This window comes from Anomaloglossus baeobatrachus, chromosome 2 (genome assembly GCF_048569485.1).
Source record: "Anomaloglossus baeobatrachus isolate aAnoBae1 chromosome 2, aAnoBae1.hap1, whole genome shotgun sequence".
Classification (NCBI taxonomy): domain Eukaryota; kingdom Metazoa; phylum Chordata; class Amphibia; order Anura; family Aromobatidae; genus Anomaloglossus; species Anomaloglossus baeobatrachus.
The window spans coordinates 631,015,985-631,033,469 of NC_134354.1; the positions used below are offsets into that span (position 1 = coordinate 631,015,985).

At 44.4% G+C, this 17,485-nt stretch overlaps 1 protein-coding gene across 1 annotated transcript in view; it reads left to right on the forward strand.

Annotated features, from left to right (window-relative positions):
• LRRC63 (leucine rich repeat containing 63) overlaps positions 1-17,485 on the forward strand; it is a 98,980-nt gene that overhangs the window by 12,493 nt on the left and 69,002 nt on the right. Inside the window, exons 2-3 of the mRNA XM_075334389.1 lie at positions 11,109-11,234; positions 15,536-15,652. Of these exons, the coding sequence (XP_075190504.1) occupies positions 11,111-11,234; positions 15,536-15,652 (241 nt within the window). The 5' untranslated portion in view covers positions 11,109-11,110. The remainder of the gene's footprint in view (positions 1-11,108; positions 11,235-15,535; positions 15,653-17,485) is intronic.

The following is a 17,485-nucleotide window of genomic DNA, read 5'->3' on the forward strand; positions in this document are numbered from 1 at the left end:
TAGAGCGTCTGACTCCACCATGCCCTCTCACCAAGACCAACTAGAAAATCACCAGTCTTGATAAATCGGGGCATTGGAAATTTATTGACATTGTGTCGATTAAACTATTTTCTGATCAATTTAACTTCTATTAATGACTGAATAAAGTAGTTTTTAATCTGGTAGGCCTTATTAAAAACAAGTTGAAAGGAGAGGTGCTGGGCCTGGGGCTACTAGGCCACTTTTTATAATCAAACAATTTTAGCATTGAAACATTTAGGAATTTTTGCACAGTTTGTGACTTTTTGGGGCTGACTTTACCTTTGATGCTGGCATCAATGTTTAGACAGACTTGATTAACACTTGTTTTTGCTGAATATTATATAGCTCCTCAAGCCCACATCCTCCCTAGTCCTGTATTAAACTGCAAATCATCAGCTGCTCATTTCCTTTGTAGTATTTATTAGTTCCTATAAACTGGTACTTGCTTTCCATAATAAGCAAATAATTAGCCACTTACTGACCTCATACCCTACAACACTGCCCTGTTCAGTTGCTTTCGATCTTTCTTTTTTAAAATGTTAAAGACGAAATAATGACAAAACCCCGGCATACAGAAAAATCATACACGTGGCATAGACATGGTGGAACTAGCTAACACAATATCTTATGCCAGTCCATGTTCTCGAAACTAAGAAAAGGATCCATAACATAAGCAAGATCCTTATGGTGGTTTTTAGGTTTGACCAAGTGTTTTTAAATGATAGGAAAAAGGTAAAAAAAAAAATTCTGATTAAAAGAATCAGAGACAGATAAGGAAACTTAGCAGGTAATGTGGGGAAGAGAAAAGAGAGCAGTAAAGGACTGTTGAAATATTCTATCTTAGTAGATATTAAGTAGTGTTTTATATATGTGTGGAGTGGAGAAGCTGCCCACACTCCCCCTTGAAGATTTTGTGATTATGTGATGCATTGATTTGTTTAAAATTTAGCAGTTATCAGCAGGCAGGATTATTAGTTGGGGACCAGCCAGGAATGGGAGGTGTTACATGGGCACAAGCAGATACACTTTCCTGATTATTGGACAGATAGGGATAAGTGTTGAGAAGTAACAGACCTATGGTCTAGCTGCTTGCAATCTTGCATAAAAGCTGTGTTGTGTGCGGCGAAGAACAGGGGTGTAACTACCGCTATCACCATTGTGACCGGGCCCCCTTCATCACACACGGCAATGATAAAGCATCGAGCGGCCCGCACGCTCCATGCTTTATCATTCTCCCCCTGTACCTGCGCGTTGACGTCACTCATGTGCGACAGCTGTGCTGAGACCACAGAGCGCAGGACGGGAGGATGCTGACTGAATCAGAGGCGTCTACCACTGCACAAGAGGTGTTATACCCTTGGCTTCACAATCCAGTAAAAGCTCCCCTGATGAGTTTGCTGTTATGAAATGCGTAGGGAGACTGGAGTACGCCGCTAATGGATCTAAACTTGAGGAGTTGGTGGTAGCTCCGCCTCTGCGATCCTTCCACCACCAGGGTTATGAACAAAAGACATACCGGTGAGACCATTCCAATTTATTTAAAGGTTGTTGTTTGCCTCTGCAATTCCATATTGCTGTTAGGCTTTTGTTGTGACTTTCCGATAGAGGTCAGCCGACTTTTGCTGTACTTACCTCCCCATCTACCAGATCGTCACTTTATGTGTTTATTGACTGTGAATTTTCCCCTGATTTTAAATTGCCATTAAAAGTTACATTTTAATAATTTACCCTGCTATTTCACACTGAAACAGTGGGGGAACAAGAAAAGGTGAGGACAGAGCAGCGATGAAACAAGGAGAGGTGAGGACAGAGCAGCGGTGGAAGGAGGAGAGAGGTGAGTACTTGTTTTTTATTTTTATAAATCAGTGAGAACATGCTGGCTAGAGGCCTGGGGTGCTGCATGATACATGGAGGTCTGGGTGGCTGGCTGCATGATACATGGAGGCCTGGGGGGCTGGCTGCATGATACATGGAGGCCTGAGGGGTGGCTGCATGATACATGGAGGCCTGAGGGGTGGCTGCATGAAACATGGAAGCCTGGAGTTGTCTGACTGCATGATACATGGAGGCCTGGGGGCTGCATGATACATGGAGGCCTGGGGGCTGCATGATACATGGAGGCCTGGGGGCTGCATGATACATGGAGGCCTGGGGGCTGCATGATACATGGAGGCCTGGGGGCTGCATGATACATGGAGGCCTGGGGGCTGCATGATACATGGAGGCCTGGGGGTTGCATGATACATGGAGGCCTGGGGGCTGCATGATACATGGAGGCTGCATGATACATGGAGGCCTGGGGGCTGCATGATACATGGAGGCCTGGAGACTGCATGATACATGGAGGTCTATGGGGCTGCATTATACATGGAGGTCTATGGGACTGCATAATAAACATGAAGGACACCTTATACATGGACTATAGGGGTGCATTATACATGCATTGAGGTCTATGGGGAAAAAAATAAATTTTCAGCTCACCTGTAGCCTGGGCTGTGGAATCCAGCAAGTGCACGGTATCCACCGGCAGGTCCCAGCCGGTAATGCAGAGGTAAGAAGTTGAAGGAAGGATCCGGCACAAAAAAACTCCTTATAGTAAAAACATCGTAGCCTTTATTTTAAACGTTAAAAACCAACATGTAGTGGAGACCCGTTTAAAATAAAGGCTACGATGTTTTTACTATGAGTTTTTTTGTGCCGGATCCTTCCTTCAACTTCTTACCTCATTGAGGTCTATGGGGCTGCATTACACATGGAGGTCTATGGGGATGCATTATACAACATGAAAAACACCTTATACATGGAGTATAATGGTGCTTTATACATGGAGGAGTATGGGGCTGCATAATACAATATGAAGGATTATGGGGCTGCAATATAATACATATAGGACTATGGGGGCTACATTATAATATATGGAGGACTATGGGGGCTACCTTATACATGGACTATGGGGGTGCATTATAAAACATGGAGGACTATGTGGTGCAGTATAATATATGGAGTACTATGGGGTGAATTATAATACATGGAGAACTATGGGAAATGCATGATAATACAAGGAGGACTATGGAAGTGCATTCTAACATATGAGGACTTAGGCTATGTGCGTACGCTGTGTTTTTGTGTGACCACAAAGATGCAGCGTTTTTGTGTGTTTTTGACCACTAAAAAACGCACCCACGGTAAAAAAAAACACATAAAAACCGCATGCGCTTTTGCGCGTTTTTGTGCGGTTTTTTTTTGTTGTGTTTTTGTTGCTGTGTTTTTTTCTAATGCATGGGTGAAAAACGCTGGCAAAAATGCAGAAATAATTGACATGTTGCATCTTTGTGGTCACCACAAAAACGCGCCTAAAACAAAACTGCAGTGTGCGGACAACAAAAATGAAAACTCATAGACTTTGCTGGGGAAGCAAAGTCATGAAGTTTTTAGATCAAAAACGCACCCAAAAAACGTGCAAAAATGCTGCGAAAAACACACCATGCGCATATAGCCTTATGTGGGACCCTTTATACTATATGGAAGGCTATGTGGGGGCAATTATAGTATTTGGAGAACTATAAATGAGGGGGGACAAAGATACAAGCAAGGGATGGATGGGAATTTTTTGTGCTGAGGGAAAAAAAGCTCTTCCCCAAAGCACCCAGATTTCCCATGCTCTGCTATAGATCTTCTCTCAACACCCAGCTTTCCCATCCTCTGATATGGGAAAGCTGGGTGCTAAGGGTAAGATGTATAGCAGAACATGGGAAAGCTGGGTGTCGAGGACAAGATTGATATCAGAACATAGGAAAGCAGGGTGCTGATAGAGGGATTTCGGATCATGGGAAACCTGGGTACTGTGGGTAAGAGCCAAGTGTCAGCGTCATTATCCCATACCTCGAGTATCAGTGTCATTATCCCGTACCCCAAGTGTCGGTGTACGGTGAGGGGGGGGGACTTTGCACCAGGGCCCATTAAACTTTAGATACGCCACTGAAGAGGAACCACCATATATCAGAAAGTACGTTCTTAAGGAAAGCAAAGGTTAAAGGGACTGTATCGTCAGAAAAAAAAAAAATTAAATACCTGAAAAAATGTAAAGTAATATTATTTTAATGTTTTGTTTAAATATTATTTTCTTTTTTTAATTGAGCAAAATGTAAAAAAAAAATGTAAAAGTTTAATATTTTCCACTATTTCCACTGTTAAACACTAGGGGGAGCAGCTTCTGAAATCCTACAGAAATCCCACTGTAGGAAAAAGCTCACATTACAGCTTGCAGTAAAGTGGGCGGAGTCTGCTCTCCTGTGTGTGGTGGCACGCCTCCACCTCCCAATCTGAGTGTTTACAAAGGATAACAGAGAATGACATGTAGGGACACTATGCACAGCCATTTTGTTGGTGACCAGAAATGTCTAAAGTGTCACCAAGGACAGCAGGAGTATCACACAGGATAGGATTAGATACACAAATCAGCAGACAGTATCACATAGGATAAGATTAGATACACTGCTCAGCAGACAGTATCACCCAGGCTAGGATTAGATACACGGCTCAGCAGACAGTATCACCCAGGCTAGGATTAGATACACGGCTCAGCAGACAGTATCACACAGGCTAGGATTAGATACACGGCTCAGCAGACAGTATCACCCAGGCTAGGATTAGATACACGGCTCAGCAGACAGTATCACCCAGGCTAGGATTAGATACACGGCTCAGCAGACAGTATCACACAGGCTAGGATTAGATACACGGCTCAGCAGACAGTATCACCCAGGCTAGGATTAGATACACGGCTCAGCAGACAGTATCACACAGGCTAGGATTAGATTCACGGCTCAGCAGACAGTATCACACAGGCTAGGATTAGATACACGGCCGTGCAGACCGCATCACCCAGGACAGGATTAGATACACGGCCGTGCACATAGCATCACCCAGGACAGGATTAGATACACGGCCGTGCACACAGCATCACCCAGGACAGGATTAGATACACGGCCGTGCACACAGCATCACCCAGGACAGGATTAGATACACGGCCGTACAGACCGCATCACCCAGGACAGGATTAGATACACGGCCGTGCAGACCGCATCACCCATGACAGGATTAGATACACAGCTCAGCAGACAGCATCACCCAGGACAGGATTAGATACTGTCTGCTGAGCTGTGTATCTAATCCTGTCCTGGGTTATGCGGTCTGCTGAGCTGTGTATCTAATCCTCTCCTGTGTGATACTGTCTGCTGAGCTGTGTATCTAATCCTATCCTGTGTGATACTGTCTGCTGAGCTGTGTATCTAATCCTGTCCTGGGTGATGCGGTCTGCTGAGCTGTGTATCACCCAAGAGAGGATTAGATACACGGCTCAGCAGATTGTATTATCCTCTCCTGTTTCATACTCAGCCGTGCAGACAGCATCAGCGGCGGTACTCGCATGCAGTGGGGCAAGGGCACACACATACACAGCAGCGGCGAGCAGAGCGGTGGCTGGGGAGAGCGGAGGGAGGAAGTGTCATCGGAGACTGTAACGGCGGGGGGAGGGGCGGCACTAGCGGGGGCTGAGGAGAGCAAAGGGATGGGGTGTCAGCGGAGACGGGAACGGCGAGGGGGAGGGGGCGGCACTAGCGGGGGCTGAGGAGAGCGAAGGGATGTGGTGTCAGCGGAGACGGGAACGGCGAGGGGGAGGGGCGGCACTAGCGGGGGCTGAGGAGAGCAAAGGGATTGGGTGTCAGCGGAGACGGGAACCGCGAGGGGCGGCACTAGCGGTAGCAGTAGCGGGTGCTGGGGAGAGCGGAGGGAGGCGGTGTCATCGGTAACGGGGGCAGGGGAGGGGAGGCGGCCTGTACTCACACATCCCGGCGGTTGACAGGGGTGAAGTGGAGCAAACAGCATACGCTGTGAGCTCCACGATGATGGCGGTTGAACTCCTCCCTCTGCTGTGATCTGGACAGCCCAGGGGGCGCATCCAGGTCACAGCATACGCCCACTGTAATGCTACACATAGGGTCGGATAGCGACCACTATTCTCTATGCACAGGGGCTGCCATAAAGGAGTGTGTAACTTTCGTTACACACACAGCAAATCCAACATGGCCCCCAGTGCATACAGTAAAATTAGAATAACAGAAAAAGTAAATAAGCTACGATTTTCATTTTGTATTAGAAATACTTGATTTCAGAATCACTATTTTTAATACAAAAATAAAAAAACGTGATACTGTCCCTTTAAGTGACAGCAGGATTCTGGAGTTCAGGCACCGGACCTAGTAATGAAACAAATGGGAGGACGAGGTACTTTCCCCAGGCAAGGAGGCCTACTTACAGCGATGAAATATCGCTCAGGTGAGCAGCAGAACAAGATCCTTATCACAGGTCAGGAGGCCTAATTAATAGTGTGGAACATTACTCAGGGGAACAGCAGGTCAGGAAACCTAAAGGGAACTAAGCTAAAGGAAAGATTCCTCAACTCAGGAAAGCGGGTCTCAAACAAACAATTATCTATCTTAGATAAAAAGGTATGGTGTCGCCATACAGAGAAACAAGTTCTCCAACAGAGAGCTGTAGATTCAGTGGCACAGCAAAGAGCATGTAGCACTCATCAAGAGTACTAATGAGGAGTGATATCAATGTACCTCAGCCAGTGGGGTCCTCACAAATCAACTGGGAGTTGAGAGTAGCTGTGAGTGCTGCAGCAACACATCTTGACACGTGTGGTCCTTACAGGAGAAGGATGGAGCTTCCATAATGGTTTACTGGATTTATGTAATATGTAGTGGAAGTAATGTACCAATATCTGAAATCGTAAAGTTCCTGTATCTTTTATATACAGAGGAAGCATTGTTGTGCCTGCTAGCTGATGTACAGTATATACTTATTAACAAGTTGTTCTTCAGTAAAAAATTTATTTTTGGACTTTGGTCTCCCTCATTCAGTTCTACCTCATCTAGTTTGACCTGCCATGTCCAACGGCAACATGAGGTCTGTAGAGGCATAGCGCCATGGTAATAGCAACACACACATTCAGCCAGAACCCCCATTAACCTGCCAAAGCACACACACTATGGGGGGATAATATGGAGAAGGGAAGTGTGGGGGATGACATTTTAGAAAGGGGTAGTGTGTCGGAAGATGATATGGAGAAGGGCAATGTGGGGGAGATGACATTATGGAGAAAGGCAGTGTGGGGTACGACATGGAGAAGGGTAGTGGGAGGGACGTTATTATGGTGAGTGGGATGATATTATGGAAAGTGCAGTGAGGGGTGGATGACTTTATAGAGAGGAGCAGTATGGGAGATATTATGGAGAGGCACATTGTGGGGGGATATTATGGAGAGTGTGAGGGGATATTATGGAGAGTGGGCAGTGTGGGAGAGCTATTATGGAGAGAGGGAAGTGTGTCGGTGGATGACATGAAGCAGGGCAGTGTTGGGGAGTTATATATTGTGCAGGAAGCACAGTAAGGGTCAAATTATTTATTTAAGGGCGCAGCATGGGAGATTATTTATGGGCAGTATAGTGATACTTTTAGTTTTAAGGGCCTCATGTCAAGAAATGCTTCTGAAGACGGAGAAAAGGGAAATTTGCAGATACGAGCACTACGCAGGAAATCTCATCATGGCATCTATACTACCTGGAGACAAAAGGGACGGAAAGGGACTCCAATCAGAGAAGATGTTGTCTACAAAGTAACGATGTAAATGTTCGTTTGATACTATGTCTCGTCAATACTTATGGTCCGCTGTCTGATGATGGCTGGTAAAAACAACTCGCAGTATCTCCTTACCATTGTTAAGTACATTCTGAGAACTGTAGGTTCAACCGATAAAAATGTATATGGAGCTGACCTGACATTACAGTGAATCACTGCATTATGTTTGGTGCTGTATACATGCACTGACCTTCTAAACATGTAGCAATACATAACAGGCTTCATGGCTTTGTTAAAACTTAATGTCAAATCTCTAAGTTTTAAATATTTTTATGAGGAGGGTTCTTCATTTTCTGCTACAAAAACGCAGTTTAAATTAGCATGTATTCACATTTATTTTTTTGGGTGCAGAAACTCTGTAAAATCCTCCTGAAATAATTAAAACTTGTGGTGATATATTAATGTACTGATGATTGGTTTAGGTTATGTATTCATGTAAGTACCCCTTTAAAAAAATTTTGCAGCTTTTTGGATTGATTCAGTACAGCTATGTGTCTCTTGGTCTAAAAACTGTGCTTCCCTTTTCTAATATGTAGGGGACCACCTAACTTTACTCAGACATCATATGAGAAGTATCTGGCTTGTTGAATTTCCAACTAGCCTATGCTATTGTTGTCACATGAAACAAGTAGCTGTCAGAGGAGTGTGATAATGGCTCTCTCATACAGAACACAGGAGCGCTCTACCATTGTGTATGGATGGTTGGGACAGATGGTTGTCGGCTGACAGCTATCTAATATGTATGGGAACATTTAGCTAAGGCTGCTTTCACACATCCGATTTTTGCACTGCCGCTCAATCCGGCTCAAAAACCAATGCAATGGATGCAGCGAAAAAAAAACGGATCCGTTGCATACGTTTTTCCATGCGGCCCATCCGTTTTTTGACGGATACGGCTTGACACTGAGAATGCGCATTTCAAGAAAAAAGCATCCGGCGGCCGGATGCGTTTTTTGCCGTAGGGCGCCGCATTTGGTGTCCATAGGCTTGCACTGTAAATTGCGCCGCATCGCGCCGGTTCCGGTGCGATGCGTTTTTTTCGCCGCACAAAAAAAATGTGCCAGGCAACGTTCCATCCGGCTGCCGCATGGGCTAAATATGCCGAATCTGGCAAAAACCGGACGCAACGCAAGGCCATGCGGCACAATATGGCGCTAATGCAAGTCTATGCGGAAAAAACGCAATCGGCGGCAAAAAAAAACGATTGCGTTTTTTCTGCAAAGCGCCGTATTGTGCTGCTCAGCAAAAAACGGATGTGTGAAAGCAGCCTAAAGGGGGCTTTACACGCTACGATATCGCTAATGCGAAGTCGTTGGGGTCTCGGAATTTGTGACGCACATCCGGCCGCATTAGCGATGCCGTTGCGTGTGACACCTATGAGCAATTTTGCATCGTCGCAAAAACGTGCAAAATCGCTCATCAATGACTTGGGGGTCCATTCTCAAATATCGTTACTGCAGCAGTAACGAAGTTGTTTCTTGTTCCTGCGGCAGCACACATCGCTCCGTGTGACACCGCAGAAACGAGGAAGCTCTCCTTACCTGCCTCCCGGCCACAATGCGAAGGAAGGAGGTGGGCGGGATGTTACGTCCCGCTCATCTCCGCCCCTCCTTTTCTATTGGGCGGCGGTACAGTGATGCTGCTGTGACGTCGCTGTGATGCTGAACGAACCGCCCCCTTAGAAAGGAGGCGGTTCGCCGGTCACAGCGACGTCGCCGGGCAGGTAAGTATGTGTGACAGGTCTGGGCGATGTTGTGCGGCACGGGCAGCGATTTGCCCGTGTCGCACAACAGATGGGGACGGGTACCCACACTAGCGATATCGGTACCGATATCACAGCGTGTAAAGCGACCTTAAGCCTATTAGTTGAGTTTATCAAGATGAAACTCCATTTATGAATAATTGCTAACATTTATTTTCCATTGTTATAATTATCGTGAAGCCCCTCCAGGTACCAGCATCATTATTATCTTGCAGCAGCATTTCCAAGAGCTATGGTCAATATATCCTGTTATTAAAAATAAACTTTACCAAAAATGGCAACTTTTAACTTTTTTCATGTTTAACTTGGGCTGACATTTTATAGGGCTCACTCACACAACCCTATAACTCGGAGGATTGCTATCCCATGTTTTATTGGATAACCCTCGACCAATGGTATTCTATGGGACAGATCCGTTCAGCATTTTTTTTTTTCTCATGACAATTCAGAATGAGTAGTGGCAGCGCAAATCTTATGGCACCCACCCATTCAAGTCTATGGGTTTGTGGAAAACATCAGACTGCACTCGGATGACATCTGAGTGCAGTCTGATTTCTGCTAACTCAGAATGGAGAAGATGGAGAAATTGTGTTTTCCATCTTTTCCTGACAGTGTGTTTTGATTCTCTCATGCATTGGAGCACACTAAACTGACACTCAGATCAAACTCTGATCAGAGATTGAGAAGATTGTCATTACCATAATCAATCCAATTCTCTCACATGAGCGAATCAGTGGCCTTAATATGTATTAGATCTGCCATTGTCAGTATGCATTTCTTTCAGTAGGACTCATCACGGCCTCAGTTTTGGTACAGCACTCAGTTGGTATATTCATTTCTTTTGCATTTCGGCCGGGTTCAGGTGGCCATATCTACAGATCATTTGTGGACTGCAGTACCCAATCTGAGTGTGTGTCTCCAGACCCACAGTAACAATCTCATAAGTGCCTAATAGGTTATAAGTTTGAATCAAGACACCTGCGTTCAGCCCGGACACAGTAGTCTGTGTACGGATTAGGCTGCTTTCACACATCAGTTTTTTGACATCAGCCATGATCCGGCGAAAAAAATGATGCGACGGATCCGGCGAAAAAACGGATCAGTTGCATCAGTTTTTCCATCAGTTCCTTCAGTTTTTTTACATATCCGGTGTAATTCTGAGCATGCTCAGTTCAAAAAAACGGATCCGGCGGCTTCCATTATAAAACACGCCGTACGGCGCTGGATCCGGTGCGATCTGTTTTTTTTGCCGGACACAAAAACGTTCACTTCAACGTTTCATCCGGCCGCCGGACAAGTAAATTTTGCCGGATCCAGCAAAAAACGGATGGAACACAAGGCCATCCGGCACAATCTGGCGCTAATGAAAGTCTATGGGGGAAAAAACGGATCCAGCGGCAACAGACGCCTGATCCATTTTTTCATGTTTTTGCCGGATTGTGCCTGATGGCAAAAAACTGATGTGTGAAAGCAGCCTTATGAAAAACGGCCGTCTGAACCTGACCTTATCTGGATTCTAAAACAAAGAAACTATTTATTGATATTAATTACAGAGATGGGATTCTGGCAGGTGTATGATGCCATTAGCACTATATCAGAATTTGCATTTCTTTCTCTTTAGCAATGGAGCTTCCATGTCTGCCACTGAAAAGTTTGTTGGAACCACCAAAGCTCTTGCGTAGGCCACTTCCTCCAAAAATCCTGCCAGCACTCAGTGGAAGACGACCGTACTCAAGCCAAAAATCAGGTAACCTGAACTGTAGCTACAATTTAATCCAGTATGCCATGTATCTCATGCCACAGACGTGTACCTAGTTATTAAAGGACCCATCTGCAGAAACTGAACTCTGCTCACTCAGGTATGGCCTCTTGCTGAATTTCATTTGCAAAGGTGAAGTTTCAAATCAGATGGCATTTAAGGCAGAATGTGTTAATTCACCAGTAGGTCTCCAGTAAGTTCCCATGATGAGTTTTTGATGGTGCATATTTTCACTGCACAAGAAATGTATTGTCTAAGGGTATGTGCACACATTTAGGATTTGCAGTAGAAAATTGACTTTGCTGCTACTAGGAAATATTTCAGGTTTTGTGACAGGACTGCGCAGAAACAATCATGACAAAAATTAAACGTGTGCACATACCCATACACATATACAGTTCTAGTGGAGTGAGTGGGATTCATATAAATGTGATGCACACTGTGCCTCTTTTCTACTCAGTGTAAACCAGGGGTATCAAACTCGTTTTCAGAGGTCCACATCAGCAATATGGTTGCCTTTAAAGAGCCACTTGTAATTGTAAGGGCTCATTCAGATCTCCATGCAACATGGTACAAGCATGAACAGTAACAAACAAACGGGCCAGGGGCTATACGAGAGCTGTTCCTAGGTTTTAGGGCTGCACAAAAGTTGTGCCTGGCTAGAAGGGCTATAAGAGAGCTGTCCCTGGGTAGTAGGACTATAATAGAGCATTCCCTGGGTAGAAGGGCTATCTAAGAGCTGTTTCTGGGTAGTAGGGCTACCTACTACCCAGAAACAGCTCTTAGATAGCCCTTCTACCCAGGGAATGCTCTACTACCCATAAACAGCTCTTAGATAGCCCTTCTACCCAGGGAATGCTCTATTATAGTCCTACTACCCAGGGACAGCTCTCTTATAGCCCTTCTAGCCAGGCACAACTTTTGTGCAGCCCTAAAACCTAGGAACAGCTCTCGTATAGCCCCTGGCCCGTTTTGTTTGTTACTGTTCATGCTTGTACCATGTTGCATGGAGATCTGAATGAGCCCTTACAATTACAAGTGGCTGTCTAAGAGCTGTCCCTAGGTTTTAGGGCCAAGGGTGCTGTTCCTGGGTTGTAGTGCTACAACCTACCATAGGTATCTCCCAATATAACACACTCCCATTAATCCCACTACAGGCGTTCCCACAGTATTGTACAGCTCCAACAACAGGCATCCCCTTAACATTATAGTTTACCAAAATCCAAGTGCAGGCATCCCCCCACATTGTACACCCCACAAATCCCACTGCAGGCATATTTGTAGCATAATACACCCCAAAAATCCCATCACACTCATCCTCCAGCATCGCATAAAATCCTCAACATAAAAAATGCACTAAATACTTGTCATTAGAACTTATTCTTAAAGTCTGATATTCTTAGGGAGAAGCTTAGTTCACTGATAATGATTGGAAGGTTGGAAATTTAGAAATTTTTCAATATGAAAAATATAAATCATGTAGTAGACCCTTTTTATGAGTGATAATGGGACTGGAGACCAGGAAACCACGGAGGACCTGGGACCTAGGCAGGTAATGAGAACCGACACACACGTGGGCATGGGGAGACGGAGAAGAATGTCACACTACATGTGGATGGCAATGAAGGGACACAGAGGACTACGTGACGTGGGTGACCATGGTGGTAGGGGGCGGAGGACCACGCAACACGAGGTTGGCCGTGCAGGAAAGAGAAGGCTACAATGCTCAATGTGTTCACGTGGCCTTACAAAAGGAAGTTTGCTGTTTTAGGCTCAGTTCTTGGACCCCTGCTGTTCTCCATCTACACCTTCGGCCTGGGACGGCTCATAGAGTCCTACGGCTTCCAGTATCATCTCTATGCCGATGACACACAGATCTACCTCTCTGGACCTGACATTACCTCTCTACTAACCAGAATTCCACAATGTCTGTCTGCTATTTCATCCTTCTTCTCTGCGCGATTCCTAAAACTTAACATGGACAAAACAGAATTCATTGTCTTTCCTCCTCCTCACTCATCTCCTCCAACAAGCCTTTCCATCAAACTTGATGGCTGCTTACTCTCCCCAGTCTCACAAGCTCGTTGCCTTGGAGTGACCCTCGACTCTGCTCTATCCTTCAAGCCACACATCCAAGCCCTCTTCACCTCATGCCGATTACAACTCAAAAACATCTCCCGGATCCGTGCTTTCCTTAACCAAGAATCAGCAAAAACATTAGTGCATGCCCTCATCATCTCCCGCTTCGACTACTGCAACCTCCTGCTCTCTGGCATCCCTTCCAACACTCTTGCACCTCTCCAATCTATCCTAAACTCTGCGGCCCGCTTAATCCACCTCTCCCCTCGCTACTCCCCAGCCTCGCCACTCTGCCAATCCCTTCACTGGCTTCCCATCACCCAAGGACTCCAGTTCAAAACACTAACCATGACATACAAAGCCATGCACAACCTGTCTCCCTCCCTACATCTGTGACCTAGTCTCCCGGTACCTACCTGCACGCAACCTCAGATCCTCACAAGATCTCCTTCTCTGCTCCTCCCTTATCTCCTCTTCCCACAATCGCGTACAAGATTTCTCCCGTGCATCCCCCATACTCTGGAACGCTCTACCTCAGAACATCAGACTCTCCCATACCGTAGAAAGCTTCAAGAGGAACCTCAAGACCCACCTCTTCCAACAAGCCTACAACCTACAATAGCCCTCAGTCCAGTAGACCACTGCGCAACCAGCTCTGTCCTCACCTATCGTACCATCACCCATTCCCTGTAGACTGTGAGCCCTCGCGGGCAGGGTCCTCTCTCCTCCTATACCAGTCTGTTATGTACTGTTAATGATTGTTGTACGTATACCCTTTAACTTGTAAAGCGCCATGGAATAAATGGCGCTATAATAATAAATAATAATAATAACTGTGAACGGCAAGAACATACTTTTGAGCTTTCTTGTGCATCATCCACTACAAAAGTAGAGGAGAGTTTTAAGCGAATTGGATATAAGATGTGACAAAGATGCTTTTCTAATTTGGCCTCCAGTTCAAAAATATATATCGTATTTTTCTAAACATAAGATGCATCGAACCATACTATTATGAGGGGGGTAGTCTGCTGCTGACACTGTTATTGGGTTAATATACCTAATTTCTGTACTAATCCCCCATCATGGACTCCTTCCAAGTATATATGTCCCTAATCCGGGTTTATATGATCCCCATAATGGGCCCATCCTGGTATATTCGTCCCCCATCCTTGTCTATATATGTACTTAATCCTGGTATATATGTTCCTAATCCTAGTTTCTATGTTCCTCATTCTGGCATATATGTCCCCCATCGTGGTATATATGATCTCCATCATGGGTCCATCATGGTATATATGCCTCCCGTTATGCCGCACACATAAAAAAAAGATTATGCTCACCTTCCATCCACTTGCCTGGTATGCGGCATCCTCTTCTAATGTCGGCAACTGATTTTTGGCGTATAAGCGGGGCAGTGCATGTGTCCCCAGTTACCTGCCTACGTCTGATGCTGGCTAATCCAAAATGAATATTCACTGCTCCCCACGCCCATAATCCCAGGCAGTGAATATTCAATTTCTTTAATAGTGGACACATAGGATCTCCCCACTCCAGTAAATTGGCGACTTGGGCAAACAGTGTCTCAAATATTAAAGAAAATAAATATTCTCTGCTTCGTACGCTCATAATCCTGCCCATCTCTCGGTACCGGTTTCAGTACTAAGAGGTGGGCTGGATTGTGGGCATGGGGATCAGTAAATATTCATTTTCTTTAATAGTGGGCACACATGTTTGCCCCAGTTGTTCCCGTAGCCTGCTCCTGCCTCCTGTGAGACTCGCTAACCCCTGGCCCACAGCAAGCCAGGCACATCTGGACTATAAGGCACAGCCCACATTTTCTTCCCAAATTTTTTTGGGAAAGAAGTGCGTCTTATAGTCCAAAATATACAGTATGTCTGGATTATCTCTATCCATAGCCTATACTATTGTATACTCTGAAATTATTTTCTTCATTTATTCTGTTATCTTTCATGCTCTTCTTAGCAGGGCATCCCATAAAGAAGAAGAATTCCGATATAATAGCATTTTTGTTACGGTCTTGCTCATTTCTCTGATTGGTGCAGGCATCTTTTTTTTCCACTGAATTTTAAGTTCCGTAAATATGTTGTCTGAGGTTAACAAAGAGCAACCCAACAGTTGATATTATAGTAATATAATTAACTTACATTAAAACCTAAAAAGATTGTATTGTCTGCATTTCCTTTATTCAGGAAGTCCACCTTGTTACAAACAAGAAGACGAGCCCGAGATCTCATTCCTGCAAAGATCAAATCATGGAAACAATACATCCAACAATGTTATGGAAAAAATGGACCTTCTCACTGAAAGTATGTACGGTATATTTTTATACATCTTTTAAATGACAGCTGACACCCAGTAAACAGTGAACTCCTAAAGACTGATGCTCAAACAATACAGCCACAACCTGAGTGTTATGTGGGGTTTGCTTTATAATAATAATAATAATAATCTTTATTTCTATAGTGTGAACATATTCCGCAGCACTTTACAATTCAGAGGTTCATATACAAGCAAGAAACAGTTATAGAAAATACAATAATTAGAGCAAGAAAGACAATCCTGCTCGTAAGAGCTTACAATCTACAATGGGGTGAGGTGGGCCTTACTGAGGCAAAACAAGTGGCTACATCCACCTATGAGGCCATAGAATTGTCTTAACACATCTGTAACATAAAATTAAGCAACTTTGCTAGAAGTCTAACTACCACTTCGGCTCCACAGTTCCTATCTAGACCTATGTGTCTCCATAACAACAGACTACAAACAAATTTGTGTAGTCTGATTTTTCAGTCATATTCTGTTTTAGCGGTCTTCTACTTCCTACTAATATACATTTAATAGTTTCATAGTTTCATAGTTTTTAAGATTGAAGGAAGACTCTAAGTCTATCTAGTTCAACCTGTAGCCTAACATGTTGATCCAGAGGAAGGCAAAAAAAACCCAATGTGTCAAATAAGCTCCAATGGGGAAAAAAATTCCTTCCTGACTCCGCATACGGCAATCAGACTAATTCCCTGGATCAACACCCTGTCATAAAATCTAATATACATAACTGGTAATATTATGTTTTTCAAGAAATGCGTTCAGGCTCTGCTTAAATTTTACTAGTGAATCCCTCATTACAACATCATACGGCAGAGAGCTCCATAGTCTCACTGCTCGTACAGTAAAGAATCCTCATCTGTGATCATGATTAAACATTCTTTCCTCAAGACTTAGCGGATGCCCCCGTGTTCCAGTCGCAGGCCTAGGTGTAAAGAGATCATTGGAAAGGTCTCTGTACTGTCCCCTCATATGTTTATACATTGTGATTAGATCCCCCTAAGCCTTTGTTTTTCCTAACTAACTAACCCCAAGTTTAATAACCTGTCTTGGTATTGCAGCCCCCCCCATTCCTCTAATAATCTAGGTCGCTCTTCTATCTACCTGTAAGATTATGCTATTTATAACCTTCTATACTTTTGCTAACAAGAAATGCATCCATTCCTCTCTTAAATTCATTCAGTGAGTTGGCCATCACCACTTCCTCAGGAAGAGAGTTCCAGAGCCTCACTGCTCTTACCGTGAAGAACCCTCTTCTATGTTGATGTAGGAATTTTCTTTCCTCCAATCGAAAAGAATGCCCCCTTGTTCTTGTCATAGTCCTTGGTACAAACAGATCATGGGAGAGATCTCTATATGGCCCTCTGATATATTTGTACATATTTATTAGGTCTCCCCTAAGTCTTCTCTTTTCTAGAGTAAATAGACCTAATTTTGATAACCTTTCCGTGTATTGTAATGCACCCATTCCATTTATTATTTTAGTAGCCCGCCTCTGAACCCTTTCAAGTTCAGTAATGTCTTTCTTCAACACCGGCGCCCAAAATTGCACACAATACTCCAAGTGTGGTCTGACTAGTGATTTGTACAGAGGGAGAATGATGTTTTCATCTCGTGCCCCCAGACCTCTTCTAATGCATCCCATCACCCTATTTGCTTTGGTGGCTGCTGCCTGACACTGGGCACTCCAATTTAGATTCTTATTCACTAAGATGCCGAAGTCTTTTTCCATGTCTGATTTCCCCAGCGGTTTCCCATTTAGTAAGTAATCGTAGCATCTGTTTCTCCTTCCCATGTGCATAACCTTACACTTATCT